The 13,458-nt window shown below is 41.5% G+C and overlaps 2 protein-coding genes across 2 annotated transcripts; both read left to right on the top strand.

The window, feature by feature from the left end:
* The first annotated feature begins 5,232 nt into the window (after nt 1-5,232).
* On the top strand, nt 5,233-10,276 carry LOC127757454 (rho GTPase-activating protein 4-like). The gene is made up of 5 exons (XM_052282958.1): nt 5,233-6,257; nt 8,438-8,558; nt 8,649-8,768; nt 9,138-9,368; nt 9,448-10,276. The coding sequence occupies exons 1-5, from the start codon at nt 5,818-5,820 to the stop codon at nt 10,021-10,023; spliced, it is 1,488 nt and encodes a 495-aa protein (XP_052138918.1). The 5' UTR covers nt 5,233-5,817; the 3' UTR covers nt 10,024-10,276.
* A 1,451-nt stretch (nt 10,277-11,727) lies between these two features.
* LOC127757729 (protein FAF-like, chloroplastic) lies at nt 11,728-13,240 on the top strand. Its single transcript, XM_052283295.1, has one exon. It carries the CDS (start codon nt 12,114-12,116, stop codon nt 12,921-12,923), a length of 810 nt encoding a protein of 269 aa, XP_052139255.1. The 5' UTR covers nt 11,728-12,113; the 3' UTR covers nt 12,924-13,240.
* Nucleotides 13,241-13,458: the final 218 nt, after the last annotated feature.

Genomic DNA, 13,458 nt, shown 5'->3' with positions numbered 1-13,458 from the left:
GACTTTTATAAGATTATTATGCGAATTAAAATGGTCTATTTTACATGGATATTGGCTCACAAACAGCACAAATAATTATAACAAGCAAAAATATATTTGCTTTTAATCAAAACTTAAAATGTGCGATAGAGTAGAATTCCAGTTGAAGCATTCGCTTCTCATACATTAAATATCGAATTTCAACATTTAAAACATATTTATTTTACCAACATACTACATACTACAATCGTGTGACATCTTATTGTAAAGATTTAATTGTAATGAATAAAACCATGTTACCAGATAAGTATTTTTTGAGAAAAATCATTTAAAGTTTGGTAATATAGCTCATACATGTACATACATGCGAAGAGAGCATGTGCCACTATGGAAGAGTGGGATGGGGCATACAACAGCTGGAGGCGGAGCGACTAATTTGTTGGGCTGTGTCGGCCATCTGACGAAAGGAATTTTCCAAATCTTTGAAAGTAAGTCTGATGTGATATGGTTAATTTTCCATTTAGGTATCTTGTTATCATAGTTAATTTATTGCAAACTTTAATATTCCAATTGAAAATAAGTTGTGGACAGATTTAAAAGTAAACCAACCACAACCTCTTGATGTTCATATGTTCTTTCTCTAAAATTCCAAATGGGTAAAAATGGAACTTTTATAGCTCTATATTTTTGTTGCAATGAAACAACAATAATAGCAAAATTTTACGATCTATCATTATCGAAAGCTCTATTCTGTAGAATGGCATCGACTAGGTCAATGTCTACAATTTGCCATCATATAATCATATTTATCCCCTTTTTTCCGTCACCATCAATTAACGTCCTTTACCCATTTAGAAATTTTACATATTGCTAAAAATACCTCCATGTTGCATGTGTTTAGTTACTCACTCGACGACCGATACTCATCCCTCTATGGTGGTTGTTCCCCCCCTCCTTGGTGGTTGTGCCCCCCTCCCCCCCCCCCTTCCTCCCTTTTTAGCCAGCCCAATAGTGTTATTACTCCCTGTTTGATGTCGTTATCCTTCCCTGGTGCTCCCCAACCTGAACTATGGGGTGATTCTCCTTTGTTTGTGTAAGCTCAAGCTGTCGCCTCCCTCCCACATTCCCTCTAAGACCTCCTCCCTCGAATTGGCCAACATTGCCCTCTCACATAACACAGCACCGTGTAGAGTCTAGATCCGAAGGTAGTAGTGGGAGGTCAAAAGAAAGTTAGCGGCAAAAGGGTCACTCTTGACCTCCTCTAGTGACGGCGTGATGAGATGGCAGTGGCTTGGAGGTAGCCCAAGTGCCCAACAACGATGACGTTGAGTATGGTGATGTGAGAAGCAGCCATTGCAGCTCCTCTTCCGTTCTCCCCTTCCCTCCAGACAGCGAAGAGCATGGTGACAGGACGGGCCCTTCCACCGAACCCTCCCTCTATCCTTCCTAGACCCATTCCCTCCCAACGGTGTTGCCAACATTATCTGACGCCATTCCATTTTCTTCTCTAAGGGTTGGACACAAAGGAATCAGGGGTACTTTGGAAAAAAAATGGAAAAATTCTTAATAGGTTAGCTGATGTTGATGTAAAAAGGGTTGGTAGAGGAAAGTCCATATACCCCCAAAACTTTGAACAAAAGTCCGTCTAGCACCTAAACTTTAAAACCGTACATCTAACCCCCCCCCCCCCCAACACACACGCCACAACTTTTGTAACATTGTTCATAAAACCCCTCCAAAGTAGTTTTGTTGGTTGTTTTTGCATATTTGGATGCTAGTAGTTTTGGCTAACTAAGATGACAAATATTTGCATTGGGTCAATCCTTAACCCTCAAATTATATCTTATTGTGTTGCGTCATACTAGCATTATATATGTCCTCAATAATCAGGGAGAGAGAGAGAGAGATAAATGAAGATTTTGGTACATATCTTCAAGAAAAGAATATGAAAATATACCTTTTTATCAAAATATACACGTTTTGAACGAATTGCAAGAAGTATATTGCTGTTGTAGAGCAGAGATGCGAACTTGCAGCGAGTTTGCATGGTCGGTGCGGGAACTCGTGACATGTTCGTGATGTCATCATGGGTTCGCACGGTAAGTGTGCGAACTCATGATGTGTTCGCGGTGTTTGCAGGGAGAAAAGCGAACTCGCGCAATAATGAAGTAGCGAGAACGGTCCGTAGCACTGTGAACTCGTGGAGCGGGGATGCTCCCTAGTCCCCGTTGAGCAGACTCACATGTGTGTCCATGATTTCGCATCCCTAATCTGCGAACTCAGGCGTCTGCCATGAGTTCGTATCTTTGCTCTGCAATGATGGTATATTTTAATCAGTTCTTTCAAATGTGTGTATTCCTATAAAACCGGTGAAAAAAAACATATCTTCAATTTGTTTTCATAACTTCCATACACATTTCATGTTGCTAAAATTATTAAAAGAATATGTAAAATTAGACAAACACTAGTTTAGGGGTTATATGAATGGTACTGTAAATTTTAGAGGGCACAACTCTTTATCCTCCTGATTTTGTTGCTATAAAGCTATCGAGTGGTTATGAAAGGACGTGACCTATATATGTACATGCTCTGCGATTAATCCAATCTATCACGTTGAGTCATTTCTTCTCACAACCTTAATTAAAAACAGGAACCTACATAGCAAATGACCTTTAAAGCTAGGACAATGTTTTGGCAAAAGGTATGCCACTGTTTTTCAACCAAAGGTGATTGTGCCCAACTTCTGAAAAGTGAAAACATTAGCAGAGCAGCCGTAAACATTGAAAGTAAGTAAGTGCCATTAGAGTACATTTGTGCTGCCCTACAATTGTACATGTGTGACAATCTGTTCCTCTTTTTGACTCCTGCCCCATTCCCACCAAACAACAGAATGTTCTTCCAAAGCTTGATCCACACGCGAGAGCATGCTGGTTTGTCAAGGATTAAACGCATCGACTTTCAATTTGCTGGCGTATTAATTAGCGAATTACTATTTGGCAAAACCCCAGCTTGAGATTTAGAAATGCCACTGTTAGTGTTAGCTGTTAGGGTAGTACGTATAGGCTGGCAAATTTAAATCATACGTCCTCTAGGCAAGAAGCTTAAATTGCCTCTAAAACTAGGAACCCTGTTGCTGCGTTCAAGACAAGGTTTTAAAATACCAGTCTCCTAGGCCAGACTGGTTACCGAAATGTATAGCACTTTTTTAAAATGCAACTGCAAAAATCTAAATATGAATTTGAAGTGTTTTATCTGACTATCACCTGGTATTTTTGGTGATCCATTGTTGAAGCAACTGCAAGTTCTGAGGCTAAACACATGCCCAGCACGTGATGTGCAGGAGAATCCAATGTCCTGTTCATCTCTCTTGTTAATGAGGCAGCAGATCTTGTCCCAACCAAAACACAGTGGGGGGTGGTGCACTGCACTGGTGGCCTTCAGTCCTACATCCCCTTCTTCATTTCTCTTGTTAATGGCCTGGCAGATCTTGTCTTCCCCTACCTGAAAAAACTCACATTTATTATGCAACCAATAGTAGCATTGGCCATGGTGTCTGTTCAATCTCATCGTTTTGCCCACGTCTGATTATAAACCGTAACATTTATTAACGATAACAATATAATTTCTGAGGTAAACTTTTATATACGAGCATGATTAGGTAATAGGTTTTTGTCATTTTAAACCATATTTTTTTCTGGGTAAAATTGATAAACATATAGATGCATTTAGTTTGTTACCAAACATTGGTAATGCCTAAGTAATTTTTGCAACATCATATTTAGCATATTTTATCAAAACTTGGTGATGCTAGCAATTTACCAAAATTTTGATATTGCTTAATATTGGAAATGTTCTTTTTGACAGTAATATGAATATATCTTATATCTTCTTAGGCAACAACAATATATATAGCAAAAATAGTCCATATAGATGGGACCCACATATATGGACTATAACTATTGCTTTCTTCACAATGTATATAGATAGCAACTAGTATTAGGAGGAGAGAGGAAATAGAGATAAATAACATATTTATTCTATATGGGTAGCCCATATACTTATGGGTGGTTTTTGCTATTTTCTTGCTATGAACTAGTTCCACAATGTGGTTAGGTGGTTGAATTGAATATTTTATTGCTTATGGACTAGTTTTAGACTACACTGTGGATGCCCTTAGTGACTTAAAAGCCAACACTAAATAATAAATTATATAAAAAAAATTCAAAGTCAACTACTCAACTCTAAAGTTAAGATTTACTTCATCCGTTTCACAATGTAAGTTATTCTAACATTTCCCACATTTATATTGATGTTAATAAATCTAGGTGAATCTAGACATATAATATCATTGTGGAAAATGGTAGAATGACTTACATTATGAAACGGAGAGAGTAAAATTTAGGATTTGGTTGTGCTTGATAAGCTGAAAGAGCAAACGATGAAGATGTGCTGACAGTAATAAAAATGGGTTCACAAATTTTGGGATGGAGTAAAGGTTACAAAAATGGCTTCCAAATTTGATCTTGAGCTTATCTGTGCAGTCAGTGAGCTGTACTGAACTACTGATGAACAGTTGCTGAAGAACATGGAATTTATTAGTAAGATGGAAGAGAGGTTGCTTTGCTTCAGCTCGAGTGTACTGCATTTTCCTATGCTGGATTCCTTTGAGTACGTGTAAATTTAACACGCCGCCATCAATGGGAATCTGGTACAAAGAATGATGGAGCAGGGGCATTTGAATACTGTATATTTTATTATCAACCCAATTCATCAAGCAATTTGCAGCAAATTTGATGCAAGTCTGAAGAACAAAACCTGAATTTCATCTGAACCGAATCCCTGCGAACTCCTACATTCGAGATTCCAGTTAGAAAATATGCATTCTGCTGTCACAAATTTTACTAGGACAAGCACGAATTGCTCCTAAAAGTTATTTTTTTTTATATATATCGCACGAATTGTCCCTAAAAGTTAGTAAGAAAAAGAGAGCAAAAAGCCTTTCCAACCATGGTGTTTGGTGGGCTCAGAAAGGAAAAAAACCAGAATACCTAACATTCAGTTAAATTCCAGTCAAGTACAGTGCAAGGCAGATGCACGTAACAATGTAACATCACGGCAATGAGCTGGTTAATCTAATCCCTTGACTAACAAATTCCCAATCTCACAGGGCCCCAGATCTTTGTTGCCAATTCAAAAAAAAAAAAAAAACAGCTTAAAAATTCGTAATAGAGAGTAGCTTCTCTCACCTTCTTCAATGGCAAAGCTTAAATAGAGTGAATGGGAAGCTAGAGCCATGGCCATCATCGTCATCAACGATGCATCCATGGCTATAGCCTAAGAGGAAGAGGAAGAGGAGATGATGAACCCATCACACCCAGCCCAGCACTAACTAACCCTCCCTTCAATCCAACTCCACCTCAATCCAATTCCATTCTCTCGCTCGCACCAAACAGCTGCACCGATTTTGTTCTTTTCCCACTTAAAAAATTTGGATCTTTTTCGGGTGCTAAAAACCCTTTCTTTCTTTTTTCTTTTCTTTTCTGTCCACTTCGTTCGTGGTGGAGTGGATTTGGACCACGCGCACCACCGCAACCAATCCCCCTTCCCACGACAAATCCCAATCGGAAGCAAGAATACAAGGGAGAAATCGATAGAAATCGACCCTGAATTGGAGCAATTCGCCACCAAGAACTCCACCACCAGGAGAGGAATCCATCATTTCTTGGCCCACTCCACCAATCCGAAGAAAGAAATCGCGAGAAATCCCCACCAGATTATAGCGCATCATTAGCGGAGGATTAGAGCCGAGAGAAGAGAAAAAAAGGTGGAAGCAAAGCAATGGCGGAGGTGGCGCTCTTCCGGGGCCCGACCAACCTCGCTTCACCCGCAAGCCGCTCCTCCTCCTCCTCCTCCTCCTCCTCACTGCGTTATTTAGCCACCTCCGATGGCGACGTGCTCCCAAGAAGAAGAAGCAGCGGTAGCGGCAGCAGCCCGGGATCTACAGGAAGCTTGGGAATCCAAGAACGGCGCGAGGAAGAGGGAGGAGAATCAGAGGAGGAGGAGGAGGAGTGGTCGTTCTTGGCGCTGCTGCTCGCGCTGCTGCGGAAGTCGCTGCTCGGGTGCAGCGCGGAGGACGGCGGCGGCGGCGAAGGGATGGAGATAGGGTGGCCGACGGACGTGCAGCACGTGGCGCACGTCACCTTCGATAGGTTCCATGGATTCCTCGGGCTCCCCGTGGAGTTCGAGCCCGAGGTGCCCCGCCGCGCTCCCAGTGCGAGGTCTGTTCATCACTAGGAGCTGAATTCTTCAGAGTTTCAGGCCATTCAGTTTGTAGTTCAGGTTTAATTTTCTGTGTTCAAAAAGTGGTAAACCTTTTTTGTTTGAATTCTTCAGAGTTTCAGGTCATTCAGTTTGTAGTTCAGGTTTAATTTTCTGTGTTCAAAAGTGGTAAACCTTTTTTTGTGTGAATTCTTCAGAGTTTCAGGTCATTCAGTTTGTAGTTCAGGTTTAATTTTCTGTGTTCAAAAAAGTGGTAAACCTTTTTTTGGGTGTCATTGTTTGCATTTCTGCTGGAGTTTTGATATGAATTGTTGCAGAAATGTTAAGAGTCCTCTAATTTAAATAGTGTTGGCTTCAAACAAGTTGTTCTTAAAGAAGAAATTTGAGCTGTTTCCTAAATTTAGGTTGCATTGGTGTTTGCAAAGTATGGTTTTTGTTTCGGTTGTGGTAAAAGAAAAGTTATTTGTTTATTAAAAACTCTGTGCGACTGTGCCGCTTTCATCTGAATTGGTAGAAAGACATTTTTTATGTTTTCTAGGTGGAGTTTTAAATTCTGTTTGAATTAAATTTGTGTATTATACTCCGTTTGGTTTTGGTCTTTGTGTTGGTAGACTTTATAACCTTTGCTGCATTTGAACCGTGGTAGACAAAATGTGCATGTCTTGATGATTGGGGTTAGGCTTCGGACCACCACTCTAGAAATGTAGATGAAGTGTGTGTGCCACATTTTTCTCCATCACTCATTAATAATGGTCCAATCATGTCTTCAGATGTACTGTTTTTTGATGGCATCGCATGATTTTTCTGTAGCTGCTTACTACCTTGTAAAACTTGGGTGGAAAAAATACCTTCAATTATAAATGGTACTGTAATCAAACTGTTGTTTTTTCTACTAACAAATAAGGCTGGTTGGACCGTTGTAGTGGTAGTTTGTTGTAAATCAATTAGATCATGTGTTAGAGAAAAAAATTACTGTTATATTTACCTTATTAAAGGTATTTACTTAGTAATAGTAGCATGTGGTTTGCCTGCTCCTTCATCCTGGCGTTTACAGCGGTAGTATTTCTTTCCTGTTCCTTTAACCCATCAATAATTGTGGTCCTGACTCATAAGCAAGCACACCAATTTAACCCATCAATATTCATGGGCTAGAGCTTAAAAGGTATGCATATGATTATCTTTCATCAACCGAATCTAGTAAGAAGGAAAACGACACCTTTAATTAAACACCATACCAGAAGAAATTGTCCTAGGAATTCTGTTGATTGACATTGGAATATATATATAAAAAAGGATCATGGCATCACCTGTTATTAGAAAGCTATGAGAAAGTGTCATGTTTGACTAATGATACACGCCATATTAATTGGATGATCCATTCACATTTGTACTTTCATTTTCATTTGTCTACATGTGTTTGTTTTGCGTTTTGAACTTGAGTTGCTTGAAATATTGATTTTTTTTCTTTGCTGTCATTTCTGACTTACTCCTATACATCTATACTAGGAAAACAGCAGATACAATAAGGGAAATGAAAAATATTCTGTTGGGAGTCCCAGGTCATTAGACTACAAAATCTAAAAAGAATAGATAAAACGGTTGTTTATCCAGTTTCTACTTTATGGAAGAAAGGGAACCTAGTGTCTTCAAAAGAAGATAAAGCGGCACAAACACCTACATGTAGTCTTCAAACTGAAGAATTGCTGGTAGAAGGTCAATAAAATTGTATCATAAAGTTGGTGCTCAGTCAATAGTTGGAGAACATGAAACGAGCAAAGCTCCTGAAAAAGAAAATGTTCCCTGGGACAATTTATTGCTTGGGTTAAGCTAAGCAATACGGAAGTAGTATTTTAACAACCTTACTGATAATGCAACATTTATGCATGTCTTTTATTTTGGTGCAAAGATTTGTAAGTAGGTTGATATAACTCATAAGAATTTGAACAATGTTTTTATGTACCATATAAATTGTTAAATATGTTTCTTAAAAATATGCCTTGACCTTATTGACAAATGCTCTTCAGCTCTTGTTTTCATACATTAGGTTGATTCTACGACAAGTTTTGCAAACTTAACCTATTTGCACTGATAATATGGAATTTTGAGCAATATCGATTATGCTTAATTTTTGTTTGATTTAGCATCCGAGATTGTGAGCTGATTAAAACTTTACTTGCAGTGCAAGTGTCTTTGGAGTTTCAACAGAATCGATGCAGTGCTCCTATGATTCCAGAGGAAACAGTGTCCCAACAATTCTCTTGATGATGCAAAGACGTCTTTATGAACAAGGCGGTCTTCGGGTATGGCTTGTTAGATTTTAATTGATTTTAAAACTATTTAAATTGGTTACTGTTTGTGTTTTAATCAGTGTCTTTGTTTGTACTTTGCAGGCAGAAGGTATTTTTCGCATAAATGCAGAGAATAGCCAAGAAGAGCTTGTGAGAGACCAATTAAATGGTGGGATCGTGCCAGAGGGTATTGATGTCCACTGTTTGGCAGGTCTAATCAAAGTAAGCTTCTTTCTATTATTTTGAATTATGTGATTCCATTGACATCACCAGTATCCTAATCACATGTACAATACTTAGAGAGCTGTTGATTATTGTCTGTACTGAACTAGTGGAATTTCACAAAAAGAAAAACACCTGGCAGAGAATCCAGACTTACTTCCTATGGAACCTGATCATGTCCTTTTCATTTAGAAAGATTTTTTTCACAATTTATTATTCGTCAACACATACAAAATTGAGGCTGTGCTGTCAGCAATATTCTGTTGCAGAATCTAATCTTTGCTTTTGGAAGCAGTTATAGGTGCGGTCACACAAATTTGATAACAAAGGTGTATTCCCACCCCATATATATTTTCGCATGTTTTCCAGGCCTGGTTTAGGGAACTCCCGAGTGGGGTGCTGGACTCAATCCCACCTGAACAGGTGATGCAATGCCAGTCTGAAGAGGACTGTGCTCGTGTTGCCAAATGCCTTCCACCAACTGAAGCAGCCTTACTAGACTGGGCTGTTAATTTGATGGCTGATGTTGTCCAAGAAGAGCAAATAAACAAGATGAATGCGCGCAATATTGCCATGGTTTTTGCACCAAATATGACTCAGGTAGTGTGTTATCCTATTGCGATCATGGTACTGATATTTCATTAGGTGGATTCTAACTGTTGTCACACATGTAATGCAGATGGCAGATCCCTTGACTGCATTGATGTATGCAGTACAAGTGATGAATTTTCTTAAGATGCTAATACAAAAAACCCTCAAGGATAGAGAAGAGTCTGATCTGGATGATTTGTCTCTTCCTCAGAAGGACCCGTCTGATGAAAATGGACACCAGACCACCGGCCTCTCACTTGATTCTCACCCTGACGAAGGATCCAGGCGTCCCTCTTTCGTCAGCGAGGAGCCCCTTCTGAACAGTCCCGTGCACAGCACTGAAGAGAAACCTAATAAGACCAATCTTGCTGAAGGAAAATTTGCGGATTCCAGTTGCCCGGAAAATGTAGCCCTAACGAGCATGGAGACAGAGGGCTCTACTAGTTGCTCCCAACCTGCTCTGGCAGCAGCTGCCGCTGCTCCCCGTGCTACAGCTATGAACTTACTTCAAGGCAAAGGGAGCCGTAGCCTCAATAGTAGGAGGACTAGAAAGGGCAAGGCGCAGTTTGGAACACGTGCTGCTCCAGCATCTGAGAAATCAAAAGGTGCGAGCATTGTGAGCAGGATAAACTCAAAGGTTGAACGGATCGAAGCGTGGCGATGAAATCAGAAGTTGCCGCAAATTGTTGTTGTGAAGTAGATGACTGACCCAATGTTTCCTGTTTCCTGAAAATAGGACCAAGAGCTGTGTGCTTTGTGCATTTTGCATTTTTTGATGTGCTTATCATTTCTTGTTGGACCATGATCACGGTGTTTTTAGATCATTTTCTGTTGCTGCTAACTTATGTATCTTGTTTATGAGTACTACTGTTGTCTGAGTGAATCAAACAGACTGTTGCTTTCCCCTTGTACATAAATGTCTCCAATGCCTAAAATCTTAGCTATCTGAGAATTGTTCATGGATAATTATGTTGTGTACTTGTGTTTATTCTCATTTCATTGTGTACCTCTTTTTATCTCTCATTCTTCTGGAATCTGGTTGGATCAACCAACTGTTCCTGCATTTTCATCTTGTTTGCAAGTACTCTGTTCTCATATGTTTGAAAATTTAAGTTCTAAGTTTTGAACATTGGATCCTCGATTCCAATTCACATTGCGTTAATTCATCCACCTCATGTTTCTGAAAGTATCGTAATTTCCCTATACTGAACTATCTGAAATGTAACTCTCACCATCTTCATGTCCATCCATTGCATCATGTAGCTTTGTCCTACTCCCTCCTTCACGCTTTGTCCTAATCGTCAAAAGAACAATAGTATAAGCAAGAAACACATCTATTGCAATTTCATCCAGACATCCAGGTACGCTTCAGACAGAAAATTCAGACAGATAAGAGGCATCTAAGAAATGCAAATTTCAGCTTGCTTTCTGCCTGTTCAGCTGTAAATGGGATGAATTGCACTCCATTGTTGTGACAGTCACATCCTTTATTCCCTGTCAGTTTTGAAAGCAGCTACACATTCCATCTTCAAGATCACTTCACAGTGGTGTGATTCTCAGTGACAAGAACACTACTGGTTGGGGAAAATCATCGCGCCATTATCAGATCAGTTCTTGCACCACGTGAAATTGGAATTGTTTTTTGACAGAACGAATGGAATTCTGTTCTAGTGATCTTATCAGAGTTTACATCACAGGGGAATATCCGGTGAAAACCATCGAATAAGTGAAAATACGTGAAAACCGGACCTTTTTCACGGGTTTGATGGTTTTCACTAGATATTTCCACTACATCATGGTCTACAATCATATCTCAGTCGCACACAGAAGTGGTAACTGAAGCAATTTTTTCATATAATACAAATATTAGCCTCTACATCCAAAATACATGCGACCAAGTAAACTGAGTGTGAAAAAGGGAGGAAAATACCTCCAAGGAACTGACATTAAGAGGAAGAATATGTGCCCTATCTCGAGACAGAGAGAACTCAGAAAATTGATCTAGCTTCTTACTTCATAGAGACATAAAAGCATCTGGATCATGCAAGCAAGTCACAGCAAGATCATGGCAAACATGAGGACAGGTCAACTCCTGTTCCAGAATCAGAACAGTGAAGCAACTGACGTGTCAAGTACAGATAACAGATTTCATGGGGCTCAGAGATGCCTCCTCTAGCTGCATTATTGCACACCTTTAACCTGCTAGTAGCTTCTGAATTCTGATCAAGCAAGCCAAAAAGTACTTATATTATATAAGATCCTGAATTCTGAACACCAACACTTGTGCTTGCAGCTTGCTGTTGCAGTGGCAGTCATACAGAAGTACAGAATCGAGTAGTAGTAGTAGTAGCATTTGCAGGCAAAATGACAGGTCTCCTCAAGTAGTTGCTCTCCACTTGTGAGAAAATATTCCAATTCCACAGCCACATACATATGCCTGAATCTTTCTCAGCCTCTTCTTTTTCTCTCACAATATATATGATATATATATCTCTCTCTTCCTCTGAATTCATCAGAGAATTACTCAAATTTCTTCCTGCCCCAAAATTTGTCAGTCACACACATATTTTATATACAAATACAAAACATTTTTTTCTCCAAATTGTCCATCTCTGACGCCTCATCTGAATTGACTGACGCCTTTTTGAGGTAAACGCAGTGACACATCTACTTAAGCACTTTGGTTGAAGCTTCTGCGGCATATCTTTTTTGCCGGTGCAAAGCTTTGGTTCTTGGCCGGTGGCGGCGGCGCGCATGGCGGCGGACGGCGGCGCGCTGAGGCGGCTGTTCGAGAAGCCGCTGCCGGTGCCGGAGAACCCGACGCTGCTGGAGGCGCTGTCGGCGTGCAACCATGTGCACCACCGCAAGAAGCTCGTCGACCCGGCCTCCTTCACCGAGATCTTCGGCGAGCTCCACTTCCAGGAGAAGCCGGTGGACGTCGCCGCCGCCGCCGCCGCCCGGTTTCTGCCGCCGCCGCCGCCTGTTCGCGCGGCGTCGTGGGTCGACGTCGCCGACGACAAGAGCAAGGACGACTCGTCGCTGGACGCGCTGCTCCGCCCGAAGTCGTCCGCCGCCGCAGCGGACGTCGCCGTCAAGAGGAGCGCCAGCTTCTGCCTCAAGAGCTCCGAGTCGTCGCTGCTGCTCTGCACCGAGGGGCTCGGGACGGAGAGCACGGTGGACGCCGACGACATGGTCAAGGACGGCGACGGCGACGGCGAGGCCATCCGCCGTGGCGAGGAGGAGACGGACGGCGTGGAGGAGGACGACGGCGCGGGGAGGGAGAAGCGGGGCACGCCGACGCCCGCGCCGACGCCGACGACGTTCCCGCCGCCGATACGGTCGATCGGGCGCGGCGGGAAGCCGTGCGTGTGCTTCCGGTCGTTCAGGGCGGAGGGGAGGTTCGTGCTGATGGAGGTGGTGATCCCCGGGAAGGAGCTCCTCCAGGCGACGCGCGAGGGCGGCCGCCTCACGCTGCGCTTCGCCAACGCCGCCGCCGCCGCGGCCGTGGGCGGCGGCGTCGTCGAAGCACACGACGATGTCAACGACGACGACGTTGACCGTTGACGACGTCGATGGCGGCGAGACCAAGAATGCATGCGCAGCAAGAGATGATATGCTTAGCCAATAACTACACTTGTTAATTAAGTGGCTGCAAGTTGCAACGAAGAACTTGATGCTTTTGAATATTTGATCAACGTGTGTCAAATCGCCATGCGTGAATCCAAGCAAATAGGAAAAAGTTTGTTCCAAATCAAGGAGAAAAAGTTCATAAGTGATCATTTCAGACTTTCATGGTTGATTCGGGGAAGCACGGTATGGCATGGACTCATAACTTTTTTTTTAAGGTGAATGACTGGCGGGCTAGCAGTATAAATTTTATAAATAAAAAGAGTTATTTACAAAAGAGCCACAAAGAAAAATGTTTTTAGGTTGTAACCAATCAAACACAGTCATTCATTCTGCACATATATAGAAGAATCTCTCTTAAACTGAATTATCCAAGCTTCGAAAGTTGGGTGCACATTCTGAAAGATTAACCCGTTTCTTTGCTTCCAAATATGCTAGTAAGCATGGACTCATAGTTTTTATCCACCAGGAT

This window comes from Oryza glaberrima, chromosome 12 (assembly GCF_000147395.1).
Source record: "Oryza glaberrima chromosome 12, OglaRS2, whole genome shotgun sequence".
NCBI classification, from domain to species: Eukaryota; Viridiplantae; Streptophyta; class Magnoliopsida; order Poales; family Poaceae; genus Oryza; species Oryza glaberrima.
This window is presented reverse-complemented; position numbering and strand designations above follow the sequence as displayed.

What these genes read in the sequence shown, in the direction of transcription:
- LOC127757454 (XM_052282958.1), top strand. Translation starts at nt 5,818, where the DNA reads ATGGCGGAGGTGGCGCTCTTCCGGGGCCCGACCAACCTCGCTTCACCC. An exon ending in CGCCGCGCTCCCAGTGCGAG is followed by an intron (nt 6,258 to 8,437) that starts GTCTGTTCATCA and finishes CTTTACTTGCAG; the next exon opens with TGCAAGTGTCTTTGGAGTTT. An exon ending in TTGCACCAAATATGACTCAG is followed by an intron (nt 9,369 to 9,447) that starts GTAGTGTGTTAT and finishes CATGTAATGCAG; the next exon opens with ATGGCAGATCCCTTGACTGC.
- LOC127757729 (XM_052283295.1), top strand. Translation starts at nt 12,114, where the DNA reads ATGGCGGCGGACGGCGGCGCGCTGAGGCGGCTGTTCGAGAAGCCGCTG.